Here is a 20344-nt window from a genome sequence, read left to right on the forward strand (position 1 = left end):
GGCCATAATAATAGAACAAATTTGTAATAACTACATAAGAACTACATAAGTTATCTGTTAATGATGGTCTCTTTTTGCGTAATAATTATTCAATAATAGATATTTGTTAATGGCTCAGTCTCTTTACAAGATAATTGCTTCATATCTGCTTTGTGCCATATGGGGGCAGAACTTAAAAGGATAACTGACGTAATTTGATCTCTTAAATTTACCACTTAACATATGGCAGGAAATTGTGTATACCGTGTAAATTCAGATGATTCACACGTTTTACCAAAGATTGTCCAGTCGTCAATGAGAAATTGCACTGTTGACTGTAAATCAATGATCTTCCTCAGACCCTCGGAAAGTGTGGAGTTTCTGTCTGCTACTCTGAAAGAAGTTGAGGCCATTCCTACATACCTGCCTAACTGTCTGCTGCTGCAAGACTCTGTTAACAGAGCCAAAGACTGGTTGAAGGAGGCCGAGGGTGTACAGGTAAAGGCTGTACATTGTTCCTTAATAGTTCCTGGATTTAAATGCTGACTAGAACACATTGACTGAACTTTAAGATAGGCTAGAGAATTTGTCCAGTTGTTGAATACGTGCTAGGTGTAGGAGCAGACACTGTGGCAGAACAATGCTGCCAGCTTACTGGATACTTAAGGGTATATTTGTAGTACTTGATTACTTTAATACTTCATTATTACCAGCTACTTAGTCAATACATGTTATCATCATAGATCTTAAGATTATATGAGTCTAGTCTAAGGTTGCCCAACATACTGATAATATTAAAAGTAATGTTGAAAGCTGTTACTATATTTCTATGAATGTGATTGTTTAGAACTGTGTGTGTGTGTGTGTGTGTGTGTGTGTGTATACAGGCAGGAAGGCGGGTGCCTGTGTTAGACACTCTGTCAGAAATGGTTTTGAGGGGCCGTGCAATTCCTGTGCAGCTAGACCCTCTGGAGCGGCTGGAGGCGTTGGTTTCTGAGGTCCAGGCCTGGAAGGAATCTGCAGCCAAAACGTTCCTGTTGAAAAACTCCTCCTTCACCCTGCTGGAGGTGCAGCCTTAGCTCACAAATCACAACTTTATAAATTCAAGCTGTTTTAACTTGATTAAAAAAGCTTTGGTTTACAGAATGGCATTGATTTGGCTGTGTTGGCAGCTGTTGAAACTTTCCAAGTGGAATTTTGGTTTGGAACCCATCTGACATCTTCATATTTTAACTCTGGAGTGACTTTGAATAGAACTATATTTTCATCTCCCTCGCTTTTTGTGTCTTTCTCTCTTAAGGTGTTGTGTCCGCGATGTGAGGTGGGGAGTTCTCTGAAGAGGAAGATGAAGAAGACAAAGGGTGATGCAGTGCCATGTGGAAAGAAGAGGACAGGGCGACTGGACAGTCTCAGTGATGTAGAGAAAGCCCTTTCAGACAGTAAAGACTCAGCCTCTGCTGTACGTTTAAATACATATATTGTGACTTACGGTTTAAAATCTAAAGCTGTAATTTTGTTGCTTTCAAGTGTTGAGAAAACTGCCACTCTATGTAAACACTGTAGTCAGACAAATACTAGGTTCATGAATCTCAAATTTTCCTAAATAGCTTTTTTGGTTCTAAAGACAAGCTGTCATCTTTCGCTATAATGGTCAATTAGTTGCCCATCAAAGGTTTGGGAACATATATCTTTACGAGATGTTTTTATTAATGTTTCCTTTGCTGGTTTGTAGTATGTCAACATCTTCAAAACTAACCAAGTTCTTTTTTAGGTTATTCTAGGCTGTTAATAAGCATATTATATTCATTGGTTTGCAGTATGTTCACATATTAAAACTATTTAGCAGAAGACATGTCAAGCCAGCCACTACATCAGTTTAAACTATCAGTAATGTTTTTGTACAGCTCAGCACTCTTGAAGGAAACCAGTAACTGCCATTGCTGTTATGTCAAATAACAAACACCCAAAGCAACTATTTTATGTTTGTTTTATGTTTCCCCTGTTTTCTCTCTCTTAGATGGTGACTCTTGGTGAAGTGCGTTTGAAGGAGCTGGAATCCCTGGCATCTGTCCGTGCAGCTAATGAGTCCAAGCTCCTCCCCTCAGCCGACTGTGGTGCACTCAAAGTGTGTGTGTGTCAGAAGCCTCCCATGGGCGCTATGCGTCAGTGTGAGCTGTGTCGGGATGCGTTCCACAGAGTGTGTGTGGGTGGGCCGGTGGACGCCCTTGATGTTGAGCCATGGTTATGTCAATCATGTCACCGTTCATCCAAACCCCCTCTGGACAAGATTCTGCCACTGCTGGCATCTCTGCAGCGGATCCGTGTGCGTTTGCCTGAGGGAGACGCGCTGCGCTACATGATCGAACGCACGGTTAGCTGGCAGCGGCGAGCCAGAGAATTAATGACCTCCTACGACCTCTCGTCCACCTCTCAGGAACACAAGGGCAGCTCACTGCCACAGAAGCGCTGCGGAACAGACAGCAGTGCGAAGGTCAGTGCAGTTGCTATGCAGTGCTCAACAGAAAAGGTGATCGTCTGAAATTATGAAAGGTTATGACCACCAATTAGTTTCAAGACCAATTGCTGCTACCACTGTTTTATCTATGTTGCACACTTCAGCCCATCTTTTTAAAGATATCCATCCATCCATCCATCCATCCATCCATCCAACCCACCCACCTGCCTGCCCACTCAGGGCTCTGTGTCCTGTTCACATTTCCACCTGTAGTTGGTCACCCTTCTTGTTTCACCCCACTTGGAGGTTTGACACTAACATAATTCATTACAAACTACTAATGACTCCTCTCAAACTGTAATGGAATTACTTATCTCTTGAAAAAAGTGTTCTTTATACTTCAGTTCTGTGTTGCTCTGCAAAACCCATTCAAATCTATAGCATCTGGAAAGTACAAGGGAAGTTTTTTTTAAGTAACTTTTTTGTAAAAGAAATTGCCATTTAAAGTAAACATCTTTTAATCATATCATATTCTGGTCTTTCAACATAACAGCCAGTTATGCTGATTAAAATTTATGGGTGGCTGATGCTGTTTAAAACCAACCAAAAGGGAAACATGTAAATGGAAAATTCAGCCAGATTTAACTTTCATCATCTTATACTCTCCCATTAACTATAATCATCCAATGAGTACATGAGTGGAGGCAGAGAAGTGGTATCATACACTTATTACATGTTACATGTAGCAAGAAAAAAAGACTTCCGCCTAGGATGCATGTAAGTTTCCTCATTCTGGAAGCCTCCTCTTTCCTTGATTCCTCAAAGTAAATTCAAATAACTGATACATCTTTAAACTTAGCAGAGTACGATCAATTTCTTGGTTACAGGCCGGAGGGGGTTGGACAGAGTAATTGAGGAGGAAGCAGCTGGAGATTTGAGCTCCACCCTGAGCAGCCTATGAGATGACTGATGTTCTGATGTGTGTTTTTGATTAGCAGTCTCAGGACTGGAGCAGGTGCAGTCAGGAGCAGTCAGTCTTCTACATAGAGCAACGATGCATCCCTCTGCAGGGTACGTACTGACCTAGTGTGGGAAGAGATTTTTACCAGAAAGATCTTGGAAATATCTGGATGATTTGCCATGTAATATTGTACATGTTGTTTTTTTTTTTCTTTTCTCCCCTGAAAGCCAACTGAAATCAGGTGCTGGGGGCTCAAGATATAACATGATGTATGTGTGTTCTGTATTTTAGGTCTGAGTGCAGAATTGGAGGAGTTGATGGTGGAGGGATTATTGCTACAGGTTTCATTGCCAGAGACTGAGCAGCTGTACTCACTGCTACTGAACGGCCCACCCGTCCAGCGCAGCTCTCAACACACACAACCAGCACAGCACAGCCCACAACACCTACCCTGCCACTCTCAGGAACACACCTCACCACACAGGGAGGTATGTGTGTAGGTCAGAACTATGACCAGTTAACAAACATCAGTATCTATTGTCAGTGAATACAATTAGTGCGCTCTACATCTCTTTCCTTGAAGCTAACTTCAATTAAATACTTTTCCTGTCTTATTTGTTGTCTTCGAAAGAGAGATGCAGTCATCTCAGCAGAAAAGAAAGCAAAGCGGCGGATAGAGAAAGAAGGGTTGGGGCTGGACACAGAAGTGAGGGAACGAGGGATCTCAAAAAGAAAGAAGCAGCGAATGAGTAAAGAGAAGAGGAGAGAGAGGAAAGCAGCATCTGTCTCTGCATCTCCCAGCTACCTGTCTGACCTGTCACCATCAGACGACTCTGAGGAGGACATGATCCTCTGCCCAGCCGAAAGCTGCCTACAGCCTGCAGGAGATGAGGTGTGTATGTGTGTGAGTGTTTCTATGTTTTTTTTTTTTTTTTTTTTTTTGTTTGTTTGTTTTTTCCTGTGTTCTAGGTATTCTGGGGGTGTTGCAATTGCTGTAATTACAGCCATCACACTGCACCTAGCACATCTGGACCAGCTGTGTGGGTGTGGTTAGGGCTGGGCGATACGGCCAAAAGTATGAATGTGCAAAAGTCTTAGGCAGTCAGGAACCTGTTTTGTCTTTAAAATTATATAACGTTAGAATAAACCCAAATACGATGGTATAAAAAAAACAAAACATAATGTATGTTTTGTGTTTTTTCAAAGTTTTGCTGGCTAGAAGAATTAGAAGAAAACAAGTTTGGTTCCTGACTTCCCTGTGCACTCTAGCCACTGTGTGGTTTTCTTAAACTCCATCAACTCCATCATTCCATTAAACTCCAGTACACCTGAAATATTTTAAGTATTTCTTAGCCAAACTAGGCATTGGTTGATAATTGTAAATACTAGGTTTCCTTGAAATTTGGAAACAGTTACACTAACACACAAAAAACAGATAACAAATGTAACTGCCCACAAAAATAGCTTTACATTCAGTATATTCTCTGTACAGACTTCTCCTAAGACCTCTGCACAGTATTACATTTATCAGTATTATTTGATATAGATTATTATTGGATATTTATTATATATTATGTTTCCTAATGGTAAATGTGAAGTCTAATATGGCATTTAGAATTCTGAAGAAAACAAGACATGGGATTTAAAAAAAAAAAAAAAAAAACCTGATTTATCTAACCAAATATACTGGTCAAAGTCATGAAATTTTAGCTGATTAATTACGATTAACAAGTTAACTGTCTTTACTTTTTCATCATGTGCAACTATTAAAGTATAAGCCTGCAGTGGCTTGTAGCCATCTTGCTTCCTAGCAACAGCAGCTGGCACTAGTTGTACTGTAGAAATGATCTACACTCTTAAAGTTCTTCAAGAGTTCTTTAGTAACAAAATGATTCTTTGCATCATATAGGGGTTTTTTAAATTGATATATGCATGCATGTGCTGTAGATGGTTCTATGAAGAACCTTTTTGAAAAGCGTTCTGTATGGTCGAGCTTGTAGCAGTAAAAGGACCCTTTTCAATCCTGTTCACAACCGTCTATAGCACATTCATGCACATTTTCCATCAATCCGAAGAACCCTTTCTTGATGCAAAGAACCCTGTAATCATTAAAAGGATTCTTTGAGTTTTCATGGTTCTGTATAGAACCCATTTCTTTAATAAAAATCCTTGAAGAACCATCTTTAAGAGTGTATAATGACATATAATTGTGTAGAGTCACGAGGACCTACATTTGACTGGCCTGTAGTTTGTGCTGTAAAAGGTACAGGTACAAATTGTTCAAAGTTCAGAACTTTGCTTCTAGAAACTCACTGAGGAACAGAATATTACAATCACCTTATTGAAAATGCCTCGAAGTGCATTATCCATATGGAAAAAAAATATTTTGATAATTATCATTTTATCGCCCAGGCCTAGGTGTGTGTGTGTGTGTGTGTGTGTGTGTGTGTGTGTGTTCTGAGTGTGTTCTCTCTCTGTTGCAGGTGTACTGGGTGCAGTGTGATTGCTGTAACCAGTGGTTCCATATGGTTTGTGTAGGAGTTTCTGCAAAGATGGCAGCAGAGGAGGACTACATGTGTGTCACCTGCAGCAAACAAAATATGGGCCAGCACCGAAAATGAGAGCGAGGGACAAGAATGGGGGAATGCAGAGGACTAGAAGGAGAACAACCAGTCCATCTTCCCCCCTTTTCCTCAGTCTTTCCCTTTGTACTGTCCTGTACCCGGTTGTGTAACTGACCGCCCCCAATTCCTTATGAACCTATGACCTCTGACCTTTGTAACAACGGTGCTATTTCCTCTATTTGGAATTTTTTTTTTTTTTTTTTGGGGGAATCTGTCGTTCTGAATAATGCCATTTGGTCACTTTTTTTGTATTTTTACAACCTTTTCCTTCTATTTGAACTGTGTGTGGTTGTCTTTAAAAAAACAAACAAAAACAAAAAAAAAAGAATTCTGCTAAATGAAGAGTCACAGTGGGCGTACACAGTGTGAGTATCCGTTTTTATGCTGCTCTGTTGCTTTACAGGGACAGCAAGAGAGGTAACTTGTTCAAAGCATGTTGTGGAAAACAGATTGGAAGGTTTTCTCGTTTCCCGGGGATTTCTGCATGCTGAACCAGAGACACAACAACGCAGGACACACAAAAAACAGCAACAATCTTTTTCACCAAATATCGACAATAAATAAGTGAGAAATAAAGAGAAAACTTATTTTTTTGGAAAAAACCCACTGTTTGGTACACATGCATCTGGGATTATATAATTTTTCTCCGTTGTTTTGTTTTCGTTTTGTAGATTAGTTTATTTATCTGAGCAATAATAATGTCAGTAAGCATTCAGAGGCTTGAGCATGTGTATGAACTGTGTGCCTGGTGCTTTAGAGAAGATGGTTTCCTGTACAGGAAGCATAAAGCATAGATGGTGCAGTCTGGGTTGGTGACTAGCAATGTAGCAGCCAGGGAGAGATGTGTACAAAAAAAACTGCCACAAAACTTGCTTGGGCTATTTTGCGGGGTGGGAGGGCAGAGTGGGTGTCTGGGTTAAGCTTGTTTCAGATGTCCTGGTTTATAGTGTGGAATAAAAACCCTTTGGTCTAATATCTTACAAAACGTCTCGCTTTGTTTCTGTCTGAAAACTCTCAACAGGCTGTGTGACCTTGTCAAGTCAACAGAGGTCATTTCATAAAGTACTGAATGCATGATTGCAGTTTCACTAAATGCGCAATCTCTTCTTAGGTGTATTCCTCCTTCAGGTATTTTAAGCACCAGGGTGATTGGCTACATCTCCGAGTAGCTCACTTTTAAAAAAAAAAAACCCTGAACATCCAATACTTGTATTTTTAAGCATATAGCATTCCCCAGTTTTTTCTCCCATAACACTTTTAATTTACAGTTAATTATTCAGTCCTGAATGAGCTTTTTGACTACCAGAGAATGTAAAAGGAAAACGGACAGCATTTTTGAAGTATTTTTTGTAGTTTTTTTTTTTTTTTAATAGAATAGTTTTTTTAATAGAATTATTTAATTTGTTAACATATTATGAAAAGTACATCAATTCTGTGATTTACAATAGTAAGCTAGCTTTCACCTAACCCCCTATAACAGTGGGAAACTAAAATGCACACAAACACGTTCAACCAAAGATCTCTAACAAAACATCTGGTAAGCCACCATCCAACACACCTGACAATCTCTGAAGGTTAGACCTATGGCTTTAGAAAACATGAATATAGAGACTCCTAGTAACAAATTGGCTGTGAGAAAGATTACAGGCAATTCCTAAATCAATTGTGGAAAAAAAATGTACCGCAGTCGAGAGGAAACCTGCCCTCCAAAAGAGCACAGGTGTTGTGAACTCATACGCCATGTTTAGAACACACACAGAAGATGGGAACACAGAACTGTGAGAATAAGACAGTAAATACTCGCCTGATGTAAGTTGATGAGTTTGAGTTGGATGAAATGGATAAAAATGAAAGAAAATTGATTAAAACTTCATCTTGGAAAGTTGAGCTGGTTGTAAGAATATTATAAGGTTATTTAACTGCCTCTAGACGTTGTTTTACTTGTTTAAGATATTTAATCTGCCAATACTGCAAGATAGTTAGATACAGAGTAACTTAGAAATGAAGTAATGAGTAGAAAGATTACTTATGCAACCCTCATTCCAGTTTAAGTTAGTAACTTCCAGTTTTTTTTACGTAAATATCCAACACTGGAGCTGTGAAACATTAAAATGAGCATTATTTATATATAGTTATATCATTTAACAACATGGAACTAGTCTATGAGTGAGGAGTGGGGCTGCATGGAAAGTACTGAGAATAATCACTGCATACAGCTGTTTTTATCATACTGTGGTATCAGCATAGGGTCAGACACAGAAGAGACCATTGCCCATCGCATGAAGTGCTGAACTCACAGGGGAGGTCCCCACCAGCCGTAGGCTTCCACCCCGTGGAGACCAACCGCCCAAACAAAACACCCCACAACAAACACATACACAAACTTATAAACTGCAATATTAACAGAGGTGGACGAAGTACACAAATCATGTACTTGAGTTAAAGTAGAGATACCCAAGGTAAAATATCACTCCAGTAGAAGTAGAAGTCCTTACTCTAGACCTCAACTTGAGTAAAAATACTAAAGTATTTGCCTTCAAATGTACTTAAGTATAAAGTAAATACTAAAAGATTAATTATGGCTCTGATGTCCTGTTATCATTTTTATAACAAGACTCGCTTCATGAACTCATTTGAGGTGAAAATCCTCCAGTGTCTCTCTTGGTAAACCAGTCTTTTAATAGAACGTCATTAATTAGTGACGCTGACGTTTATTAAAATTATCATAAGCACAAAACACTGAAGGCAAGCAGTTTCCATCAGACAGAACCGAGTGGCTCTGAAATCACTTTTACACACAAGTAAAGTTTCAGTTTAAGATTACTTTGTAAATTAGTTACAAGTTGAATAAAAACTGGCTTTAAACTCAGGATCATAAATAAGTTTTCCTTTACTGTATTGATCTGCAGGTCTCTGTTCATAAACATAAACTAACCCAAACTAATTTACTATCAAATGAAAGTGTTTGTATGAATTCAGAAAAAAGAAACATGCCAGTCAAACTGCATATGTGTACATATTTCTATATTGTGGTCTATTTACACAAAGTTAGGTTAGTTCATCATTTATGTGACGTATGTGCTCCCAAAATTTTACGCTGCTGTGCTGATGTTGAAACGTGTGGTTGCACTGGGTTGGTATGACCAACAGGTCAAAACAAGCTCAGAACAAAGTGACCGCTGTGCCCTGATTGGTTCTCTGGCTTTGCGCTTCTTTTGTTTTGACGTTACGTTTTTATACACATAGAAACCAAAAGGAACGACAGATTTCACAAAATGTAGCAGAGTAAAAAGTCAGATATTAGACTCTGAAATGTAGTGGAGTGAGAGTAAAAAGTGGCCCAAAATGGAAATACTTAAGTAAAGTACAGATACACGACTTAAGTATAATAACGAATTACATTTACTCAGTTACTGTCCACCACTGAATATTAACAACATAAATGTCACTTTTTACGGGGAGTCAGGTAAGAAGTTTCTTTCATTTGTTTTTTCACCTGTTTGAGCCGTGTGTGGTGGTCTAGCTCCCGACCACTGAGCCGAGGTAAACAGACCCTCCAGTCCCTAAGCCTGTTGTTGTTCTCCGTCCGGATTTGGGCATGCGCTGAAGCGCGCGCGCTGCTGGAATGTCTTGGCGCTCGGGTGAAGCCTCAGAGCGAAGAGGCTGGCGGTGGATATGTGAGCTCTGACACACCGAGTCGCTCCTGAAAAGACTAAACAATCATAAAAGAGACCTTCCCGTCATGTCGACGAGGACCCCGGATCCTCAGGTGAGCGAGGACGCGGACATTGAGCGCCTGCTGGCCACCCTCTCACCCGATGAGGTGGAGGAGTTGGAGCGGGAGATGCTTCTCATCGACCCAGACCCAAACGTGCCGGTGGGTCTCAGGCAGAAGAACCAGACTGAGAAGCAGCCCACCAGGGGTTATGACCGCGAGGCCATGCTGGACTACTGCGAGCGGGAGACGAAGAAGCTCATCGAGAGGGAACTGTCGTTTGAGGTGAAATCTCTGCAGGAGAACCAGCGCATGTTGTGTTTTGGGTGCTGGTGTGGTCATGCTGGCTGACCAGCTAAACCAACACCAGATCATGGAATATATGCTGGTCTGAGCTGTTTCTTTTCATCAGGGTTAAAACAGAAGTAACTATAATGCATTAGACTGCATGGGGTCACCTGCTCCAGGTCTGGAGGGCTTATGGTCCAGCACGGGTTGGAGACCATACCAGCTAATTCTGATAATTAATCGAATCAGAGGAATGGGTGCAACAATGCATGTTTTGTGGTTCTGAGGTCAGGAATAAATTAGATCTTACATTATTTTTGGGGGTTAAATGTGTTGATTCTGTGTAGCTCTTATTATATACTGCAGAGTTGGGCTGGGCGATATGATTTATCCTTATTGTGATAAGTTACAACAAATTATGTCACAATATGCTTTTTTGAGCATATTGCGGATATCATCAGTAGTTCAAACACTCCCCAACCACTTGTTTGATTGCAAAGACTGTATATATCAACGTATCACTGTATTCATAGTTTCTGGTCATGTTTTTCAAATGTGGAACTTTTTTGTCAAAAAGAGATGTACATTGTAACATATTGTGTACTGTACAAACATTTTGAAGAATCATGATATTACATTTTTGCCATATCGCCCAGCGTTACTACACAGTTGGGTTTGGCGCAGAAAGAGACATTTTATTTTAAAACAAAATATTGTAGCATCTCCCTATACGAAAAAGGCAGTGTTCCGCTTGAGCCCTCCAGGACAGGAATTGGTGACTCCTGCACTACACCTTCTGATCAGATTCGCCTTGGTCAGATTTGTAGCCTTAATTGTATATCAAAAAAGCTTCACATTAGTTAACAGAATGTAAAACATAGATGATTGTTTAAAGAACCCAACATTTTAATGCAACCAGGTTTCTTTTTAAAGTAAAAGTATCAGATCATGAGATTTTCACTCAGTTGTGGGTCGATACTGGCATTTCATGTTTTTCATGTATTCATATCTGCTAATGCTAATACATACAAATGAATACTAGCTTTATGCTAAAATGTAACATTTATTTATAGTAAGAAAGGGTCACAAACTTGGTAAAATGAATAGAGTCCAGACATTTTAGTAAATACATGATCAAATATCAATGTGCAATGTCAAATTTAAAACATCTGCACAAAACATTTTTTAAGCAAATATCTGCTGATAATACAATTGCAATACTGTTGCATATCCCTGCTTTACTGAATATGGAGTATTTTAGATAGAGGGATTTCTCAGTTAGCCAAATAACTTGATCTAAAAAGCCAAGACCGCCCAATAAGAGCAGAGTTAGTGGGGCATGCCTCCTGAGACTGTTCTGACATTTGGATTACCCAGTTAAACCACAGAGCTAACGTGTTAAACCAAGAAATCTTGCAGTTTGTCAGTTATTGCCTACTTGTCTTTCTGTCATGTCATCACATTACTCAACTGTGCTATGATGACTCCTCTGGCTTTCAGGGCTAGGGGACATCCGTTCAGATCCTTTACTGATCTGTGCAGGTGCAAAAGCCAGCTTCACTCAGCAGCTCTGCATGGAGGATGGGTCTGTGTCTGTGAGTGCCAGGACAAGCAGAGCTTAAGCAAAGTGCAGAGTTTACAAGGCTGCTAAGGAGACACTGAACACAGAATGCACTCCAGCCAGAGAATCGCGGAGCGCTGGGGCCAGTGTAGATCAGTTAGCCAGGGATGCCTGGAATGCTGTTGCAATCCTCCTTATCAGCACTGTGCTTAACGCCAGCAGATGGTCTACACAGGAGACAGCTAGCACCACTTAACAGTCATGCTTTAGCGGCGGGCAGCCACAAAACTAGAATGGAATATTCCACCAATTTATCTTCTCTCTAATCTCCTTAAAGAATGAATCGCACATTTGTTTCCTTATTCCTTGTCATTTTAAAGCCTTCTCTTTCCATTCAAGTTGTTTTGACTTGCACAAAGCAGCGCTCTGGACGTCCTAAACGCTCACAGATGAGACTTTCAAATCCGAGAAGTGTATTTTTAGCCGCATCCTTCAAGATAATCCAGTTTTTGGCTCTTACCAAAGACCAGCATGGAACTGAACTTAACAAACTTAAGTTGTCAGTGTTGCTGTTTATGGCCGATACGATTTCATTTCCCCAAAGCATCCTTATTTTCACATACCAAGTAGAAGATAGTGCAAACTGTCCTTAGAGGGGAATCCTATAAATGTGCAATGCCTCTGCTTGAAGGCGACCCAGAGGCCTAGTTTAGCTCTCAGCGACTCTGTTGTGTTTACACAGCAGTAAACATGGATCTGGCTCAGAGTGGAGTTTCCACCCTCTCGCTGAAGCTGTGGATGCCACATGACTCTCCATTAATCTAAAGCAAACAAACACATTAGAAATGTCTTGTTACAAAAAAAAACTGTATGTGCTCCACTTTAATACTTGCTTTTTTACAGTATCATATCTGCCTAGAAGGGAAGTGTCAGATTCAGTATAGGATACTATAGCTCAAATGTGGAAACAGCTTTGGGTTAAACTAATCTCAGCTCCAGAATTAGCTGACTAACCCTGCCTAACTGAGACATTCCTCATAGTACAGCTTCAGTAGTATATCTCTCCCCCCAAAATATGCGCTGTGCCTGTGTTTGTACTAATGAGAGCAGGAGTTGAGTCCTACAGGCGTTAACAGGTGCTTCTAAAGGCTCGAGTAATGCGATACACACTAAAGACTCTGTTTAACCCTTTAAAATCCCAGGCTTAGATGCTGAGGCTTATTATTCAGTAACCAGAGGGACTTAAGAGCAAAATTGCTGAGCTATTCTTAGGTTATAAAAGTGTGTAATGAAACGTTGGGCCTACTAGTGGGCTCTGGCTATTGAAAGGGCTAAATTCTAATGAGAAAATTAGATGTTTGCTTGAAATGCGTTAAGGCAAGGAAACAGTGGCTCCTGCACACGCAAACACACTCAGGTGTTGGCTCACTTTTTCTTAAGGTTGCTGAGCAACCTTGTCCCCTGCATTGCTTAGCAGAAATATCCAACGACAGTGACCAATGAATTGCTGTTATAACAGTCATTGTCAACATAAACATTACATGTTTATAAGTTCTACAAACAACCAAATGAAACAAACTTGTTGCTGCCTGTTGTTAGCAGGTGATAGATTTACATTTAAAATGACATATTCTAAAGGTACGGGGTGAGGCTTTTGTTCTGTACGTGTCAGAACTGCCATATGGATAGAGCTCTCTGTGTTTTTTGCAAGTACAGAGTGCTGTACAACAGCTTTCTCAAATAATTGAATACTTTTTAAGGTTGAACAGACTAGTTTCAGTAAGAGGTGGCTTCATTCACGGGTTTATGGGAATGAAGTTGGAGCAGAACTGCTGTGTCTTTGGAAGGGAAAATGATTAGAACGTAGACAGATGTTCTAGAACTCTGGTGGGTGGAATTCCAGGCGTGAGTGTTCCGTGCCTTGCTGCCTTATAAGGGCATGTCTGAGAGTTCTTAGACATCTTCAAACAATGGCACACAAATCTCCCCAGCTCATTCCCCTCTAATGGAGACTAAAAATAGCTCTCTGCATTCAGCTACAACCAGCTACAATCTGTGATCACATTAAATGTATTGCTTCTTGTGTGATGTTGACCTTTAGAAAGATGCCTAGCTTTTGTAAACTCACAGAGGGCGTTTTAAGTATAGGCTACAATAAATATATAGCCAAGTTTTGCATCACGATGAGCCAAGTGGGCTTAGAGTCAGTGCTTACAATTAAAGGACTTACCACCAAACATTTGTTGAAAAGCTAATGAAAAAGAAGTTGTTTGCCCCAGTAATCTATTAGTCATGCACGTGTGGTTACTGATCATTTCTGCTGTGTTGCTGTTGTGTCTCAGGGGGAATCGAAGGGTGAAGGCCGCAGACGGAACCGGCTCAGGAGGATGAGGAGCAGAGAGCAGCGGAGCTTCTCGAGGTCACGAAGCCGTGAGGCATCAGACTTGGATGAGGATGGAAGGGAAAAGAATCAAGAAGAAAAACCTGTGGACAAAAATTTTAAGCCGGAAGAGAAGATAAGAGAAGATGGCTTTAAAGAGTCTAACAAAAAAGCAGAATTTCATGAAAATGAGAAAGAAAAAGAGAAGACAGATGAAGGGAAGATAGAAAGAGAAGTAGAAAATGAAAAAGAAAAACAGAAGGAAGCATCCAAGAAAGAGCGAGGTAACAGCAAGACTTTGGACCTCATCTCCAAGCTACAAGAGAAAAAAGAAGATAGCAGAGAGAAGGAGAAAAAGGACGAGAGCAAGAGGGGAGAAAACTTAAGAACCAAGGGTTTAATATCCAAGCTACAGGGGAATCAAGAAGCAGAAGCCAGAGGGAAGAAAGAAAAAGAGAAGGATGTTGAGAAAAGAGGAGAGAGTAGAACAAAAGGCCTGGTGTCCAAGCTGGAGGAGCCAAAGAGCCAAACAGAAGCCAGCAGAGCGGGCGAACGCAGGCTGAGAGACATGGAAAACCGTGTGGTGGAAGAAAAGAAAGAAAGGGAACAGGAGAAGAACAATGAGAAAAGGAGACTGTATTCTCAGAGAGATACAACCAAAACAGGGATAGAGAAGGAGAAAGAGAAAGAGCATGAGAAGTTGGAAGGGAGAGAAAAAGAGCAAAACAGATGGAAAGAGAGAAAGAAAGAGCCAGAGAGAGAGCAAGAACGAGGGAAAGATAAGAAAAAAGAAGTATTGAGAAAAGCTGAAACTCTCTACAGAGAGAAAGAGACAGAGAAAGAGCAAGAACGAGGGAAAGATAAGAAAAAAGAAGTATTGAGAAAAGCTGAAACTCTCTACAGAGAGAACTGTGCTAGTGGAGACGACCAGTCTATGAAAACTGAGGATGACAATGAGTCTGAGGACGAAGAGGATTTTTTGGACAGCGATACTGGTTCCAGTATGTTTGATGACCTCTTGGAGCAGGTCCGCAGTGATGATCCTGAGCTCACTGAACTCAACATCAACAACTCAGATGTTATTAAAACAGACACTCTGATCCAGTTTGCGGAGGGACTTCGCAGCAACACTCATATTAAAACATTTGCACTTGCTAACACAAGAGCAGACGATCATGTAGCCTTTGCAATTGCTGGTACCTTACGAGACAACTGTACGTTGACTGAAATCAATATGGATTCCAACCATTTCACCGGGAAAGGCATCCTAGCTATCATCGAGTCTTTGCAGCACAATTCTACACTCACACAGCTTCGCTTTCACAACCAGAGACACATATGTGGAGGGAAGACAGAGATGGAGATGGCTAAGATCCTTCGGGATAATACTTCATTACTCAAGCTGGGGTATCACTTTGAACTAGCTGGGCCACGGATGACCATGACCAATATCCTGAGCCGTAATATGGACCGACAGCGTCAGAAACGTTTAGAAGCACAACGACTCAACAACAAGGAAACTGAAGCTAAGCCAGCTCCACCTAGCGGAGAGAAAAAGAAGGAGGTTTTACCTGAAACACTCAAGCTTAAAGGAATACCGAAGCCCAACCATGTTGAGAAGAAGGAATCCATATTAGCAAAAGTTTCCAAATTTAACAGTCCTGCCACAGCCCCCACGGCCAAGCCCTCGCCTGGCCCCCTGTTCTCTAGCACTCCAGGTAAGAAAGGCAGAATCACGAAGGAGTCAAGCCCAGGACCTCCACCTCCTGCTGCTCCTCCTGCACCCCCTGCACCCCCTGCTCCAGCACTGGATGTTCAGGCCCTGCGTAGGTCACTGACCCCTGTCTCAAATCGCAAACAAGACAACAGCAGAGCCTCAGACCGTGGAACAGAGAAAAGCTCCAGAGATCAGCTGCTGGACTCCATCAGGAACAGCAGCATGAACACTCTAAAAAAGGTAAGAAACTGACATGGCCATTTAAAAAGCCTCTGAACTAGGGGTCTAGCATTACTGAACTAGTAACTAGCATTACTGCCCAAGACAGCATTCAGAACAAATGAACATACACAGATTTCAGGTCAGTTGAGATTAATATTGAGTTCAGTGCTCAATATCTGTCGCTGACTGAGCGAGTAAATTAATAAATAAGACTGGCCAACACAATTTTAAGCATTATGACATTAATAATTAGAAAGTACTTAAAGTGTAATTATATGTGTCCTAAAGAATGAAAGACTGAGGAGTGTTGGTTCATGTTTTTTTTTTTTTATCAAATTCTACAGGTTGTCCATCCTCCTCCTCCACATTTTTATTAGGATTAAATTGACAGGTATGCACTAATGAAACTAGAGCCGGGATGCGGCAGGGTTGAGGCAGGGAGTGTGGTGGATGACACTGAATGTGCTGGCCTGGGTTTCATTAGATGAAGCACAATGCACACTGTCACATTTTTGCTTTGTAATGCGTCACAATCAGCTTAGTTTACACCTTGCATTAACATGTATTTCATGTCTGAATCATATGGGTATATTTTGGGCAGATAGTTTTTTTTTCTGAAACACATTCCTACTATGATCAGGTCCGATTTTGCTTTCCTGCAAAAACAGCACATTAACATGTCATTTCAGTTTTACTAAGGTTGGACTATATTGTATATTGTATCGCTAACTTTGTTAATTTTGGGAACAAAAAAACTGGCATTGTTACTGAATGAAGAGTTGCTTGAAAGCTGAAAGAACTGGCTCTTGTTTGTGAGCTGGGCCAAATGATCTCACTCACTAAAAAGAGCAGAAATGGCCATTACTACACCGCAGATGTATTGCTGCTTACGTCATTGTATGCAAATAAAAAAGCATTCTATTTACATTTGTGTTGAATGTTGTCAAGATCCATCTCTTACCACTTCCGAAAGTGGTCTGAGTGATCCAAATGTGATCCGATCATTGAAAACGCATGCTGATGCAAGGTGTAAACAGCCTCAATGTATTGTTACACTCCTACTCAACATGAGAATGATCTCTGTATAATGTACCCTCTAATTCACGTGTAGTTCCTCTGAAATTGTTATTATAATAATGCACTAGTAAAGTTCTGGTAATGTTTTTGTAGCAAACTATATGCAGCATTTTGAGTAGGATGCAACATAATGGTCATATGGTGCATTGATAGTCCTGCTCCATATGGAGAAAAGCTTAGCTCATTTACACCATGTGAAAGTACATTACTCATTCATTCAAAGCCTACGGCTCCTAAAACAACTGCTCTCTTTCTGTCTCTTCTTTCCCCACTCCCCTCACAACAAACACTACTTGATGTCTCCAAGGTCGAGATTCCAAAGCGTCTGAGGTAGCAGCTGGCAGGAAAAAAGAAGAGGATTGAGACAGTTCTAAAGGAAGTCTTATGGAAAGCCGACAACACATTTGACTTTTGGAGGCTGACAGCAGTCCTGTCAAAGAGCTTGTGTGCATCAGGGTGATGCTCATAAACTGCTGTACACTAATCAGTTGAATCCTGAATGCTCTGACAGACAACTCTGTGCACTTCAAAGATAATTTTACAGCTTATTCAGGGGTGTGTCTCTTCAGGACCTTCCGAATGACATGGAAGTTTTCTCAAGTTTAAAAAAAAAAGAATTCTTTTGAAGGAAGGAATGTGTAGTGTGTAGGCTTTATACTCAGCACACATTGCCTGTAAATCATGTTTTGATTTGTTTTATTTGTTTTATTTGTGCGTTGTGTGAATTATATGGAACTGTGCACTTGACAGATCACAAAGTTTGAATATTTTGAAGATGTCTTAATATAAAATGAAAATTTTGTGAGAAGAGAAAAGAAACAGCCTTCATGGAACTGAATTCCTAACTTTCTGAGCAAAAATAGAAGCAGCATTAAAACAATAATCCTGACACTTTAATAGTACACAGCTTTCAAACCACTGACACCATAGCAACCCTACTGTCTGTGCTTCTGTTTGTTACAGTGCTGTCCCCCAAAGACATGCAGCTAAAAATGATCAAATTGCTGTACAAATGATAAAATAATTCATATATCATCATCACCATTCTTGTTTACAGTATTTACATTAATAACATCATATTTTGGTTCATATAAATTATGCCTTATGCATCAACATGTCAAAATTAATTGTATGACACTTATAATACATATGTGGCACTGTGCAGGATACCTTTCAACTTAATGTTTTCATCCCTCTCTACTTTTTGCTTCCATTTTTTATGACAGTGAGTTTTGGCCAAAATATGAGATTCAGTCAAAAAGTGAGACTACAAAAGAAGTCTTATCCAAAACTGAGCATGGAGCTACTACATATAAGCCTGGCAGATATACTATCTTTGCTAAATTGCACAGTTTACATGATTTACTTTGCACTTAAAATGATGCAGTGCCACCGAAAATGCAGAAGGGATTAAAGAACAATCACACATTTTTTTGTCAAACTGGGCAGCATTAAGAGCTGAAATGATTAAATAATATATTTGCTCTTATCATAGGATCATATATCTTATTCATTGCTCCTAGCACTGTATACTGTTTCCCTACTCCAACACTTCTAATTTACATCAGGAATGGACTTGCGTGACAAGCTGAATGAGGGTTTTTAGAGCAGAAATAAAAGAGGATTGTTAGTGTTATTGTCATTATTACACAATATGCTGAGGAAGCATTAACATCCTTTGTAAAATACAAATAAAAATGGACATATGTGCAAATAAAGCAATAAAATTTGAATAATGAATTCCATGTTGGTCTAGTGCTGGTCTGGTGCAGGTTTAGCTGGTCACCCAGCATGGTTATGCCGGTTGACCAGCATACCAGCATCTAAAACAAAACATTGACTGGTTTTGCAGGTGACCAATTGTGCTTTTCTATGCTGTTTTTTTCTAGCAAGGCAATTTAGGTACAGTTAGACCCAGAGTTTATTTGTCTCAGGAAGTCAAAGTGTAATATTTGTGGTTAGCTAACCTAGCTGTGGCAAAACATAAAGAGTTGACATGTTTCCAGAAACATGATACAGTTAACTTAAGCAGTTAACATCCATGGCATATATAAAAACACTGAACAGACTTGACAATTTTATTGAATTGACAATTATGAGTGGAAAAGATCTAAGTTACTTCACTATATGGACCATAGATGGTTGAAGGTTTATTCAGAAAGACTGCTCAAATGACTAGTGTTTCAGTAGGTGACTAAACTAACAGTGACTAAAGTGAAATCAGCATTTAGTTCTGTGGGAGCAATGTTAGTAGACTGTGGTCGAAAGCACACATTCAGTGATCATTATGCTTGATATATAAGGAAAAAAGAGGAGATGTATCTCAGTTGCCTGAAAATGTCAATGCAGGACATTATCAGACTGAAAGAACAGTCTACCCACCCATGTCCTCTCGGTTCGGTCCCCTGAGCTAACAGGACATGACTGATGTGCCTTTGAGCAAGATACCTAACCCCCAGCTGCTCCACGGGTGCCATGGATAGGGCTGCCCACCACCACTTTCACACCCCTCTGTGTGCAAGCACAATTGGTTGATGGCTCTTAATTCTAATGCTAATATAACTGCAGAGAGTTGGGTATTATAGTATGTATAGTAGTATGTCTCCATCAACATTTAAAGAGCGTCAGCGGTCACTGAATGTTTTCTTGAGCTTGAAGATGATGTAAATGATAAGCAATGGCCTTCAAAGTCACCTATACTTGTACAAAGGTGCCAAAAAGGGTTATAAATAAACAATTTTGGTTATCTAAAAACCCTTCAATGACTAAAAAAACACTTTTGTAATTAGATTTTTGTGTGTGCCCACAATTTCCACATATTTTCTGTCATATCACTGGCTTTAGTCATCTTTCAGTGCTTTTCTGTGCACTGTCACTACTGACTTGGTCAATTTTAGTCCCCCAAGTAGAAAACTGAAATAAAACGCCTGAACTAAAGACAAAGTGTATGGAGTCAATAGCAAATACTTAATGGCGTACCCTGAAGGTAACACCCCAGTCACAGCATTTGAAATGTACAGTTTTAAAGAGTTTTACAGTTTATTGATTTAGAAACAGGCATATATGGTATGGGTGAGTTTTAAGTATTTAGCACCTGCAAGGCTGGCATTCTGGGGATATTTAATTATTAGTAATAGCACTCAAACAATGGCACTGTAAACATATTAAGTGTGCGGGCAATGACCCTTTTACTGAAAAACTGACACTGGGTAATAGTTGAACCTTTTGGTTGTTGTTCATTACATCGTGACAAACAGTGGGTGAAATAAGTATTGAAGACATCATCAATTTTCTAAGTAAATATATTTCTGAAGGTGCTATTGACATGAAATTCTCACCAGATGTCGGCAACAACCAATCCACAC

The 20344-nt window shown here is 40.1% G+C and overlaps 2 protein-coding genes across 8 annotated transcripts in view; both read left to right on the forward strand.

Annotated features, from left to right (window-relative positions):
* The window catches only part of kdm5bb (lysine (K)-specific demethylase 5Bb), a 34313-nt gene extending 27314 nt beyond the window's left edge, over nucleotides 1-6999 (forward strand). For 2 of the 6 annotated variants that reach the window (XM_017693468.2, XM_017693470.2), the window contains exons 21-28: nucleotides 339-477; nucleotides 867-1046; nucleotides 1280-1438; nucleotides 1997-2470; nucleotides 3430-3505; nucleotides 3687-3883; nucleotides 4027-4287; nucleotides 5879-6380. In XM_017693468.2, coding sequence (XP_017548957.2) covers nucleotides 339-477; nucleotides 867-1046; nucleotides 1280-1438; nucleotides 1997-2470; nucleotides 3430-3505; nucleotides 3687-3883; nucleotides 4027-4287; nucleotides 5879-6016 — 1624 coding nt within the window. In that variant the 3' untranslated portion in view covers nucleotides 6017-6380. Of the gene's footprint in view, nucleotides 1-338; nucleotides 478-866; nucleotides 1047-1279; nucleotides 1439-1996; nucleotides 2471-3429; nucleotides 3506-3686; nucleotides 3884-4026; nucleotides 4288-5878; nucleotides 6381-6422 lie in introns of those variants that run through there. The other 4 variants (XM_017693469.2, XM_017693474.2, XM_017693471.2 and 1 more) reach the window with 4 other exon arrangements.
* A 2451-nt stretch (nucleotides 7000-9450) lies between these two features.
* Nucleotides 9451-18719, forward strand: LOC108425082 (leiomodin-1). 2 transcript variants are annotated; one of them, XM_037535616.1, is made up of 5 exons: nucleotides 9451-10019; nucleotides 13926-14742; nucleotides 14824-15920; nucleotides 16247-16293; nucleotides 17287-18719. In XM_037535616.1, the coding sequence occupies exons 1-4, from the start codon at nucleotides 9762-9764 to the stop codon at nucleotides 16277-16279; spliced, it is 2205 nt and encodes a 734-aa protein (XP_037391513.1). In that variant the 5' UTR covers nucleotides 9451-9761; the 3' UTR covers nucleotides 16280-16293; nucleotides 17287-18719. The 2 variants fall into 2 exon arrangements, with proteins under 2 accessions (XP_037391513.1, XP_017548964.1); XM_017693475.2 differs by lacking the exon at nucleotides 16247-16293.
* The last annotated feature ends 1625 nt before the right edge of the window (nucleotides 18720-20344 follow it).

Source organism: Pygocentrus nattereri, chromosome 28 (genome assembly GCF_015220715.1).
Source record: "Pygocentrus nattereri isolate fPygNat1 chromosome 28, fPygNat1.pri, whole genome shotgun sequence".
NCBI classification, from domain to species: Eukaryota; Metazoa; Chordata; class Actinopteri; order Characiformes; family Serrasalmidae; genus Pygocentrus; species Pygocentrus nattereri.

Coding starts and splice junctions, on each gene's coding strand:
- LOC108425082 (XM_037535616.1), top strand. CDS start 9,762: ATGTCGACGAGGACCCCGGATCCTCAGGTGAGCGAGGACGCGGACATT. Junction 10,020..13,925: donor AGAGGGAACTGTCGTTTGAG/GTGAAATCTCTG, acceptor GTTGTGTCTCAG/GGGGAATCGAAGGGTGAAGG. Junction 15,921..16,246: donor GCATGAACACTCTAAAAAAG/GTAAGAAACTGA, acceptor CAAATTCTACAG/GTTGTCCATCCTCCTCCTCC.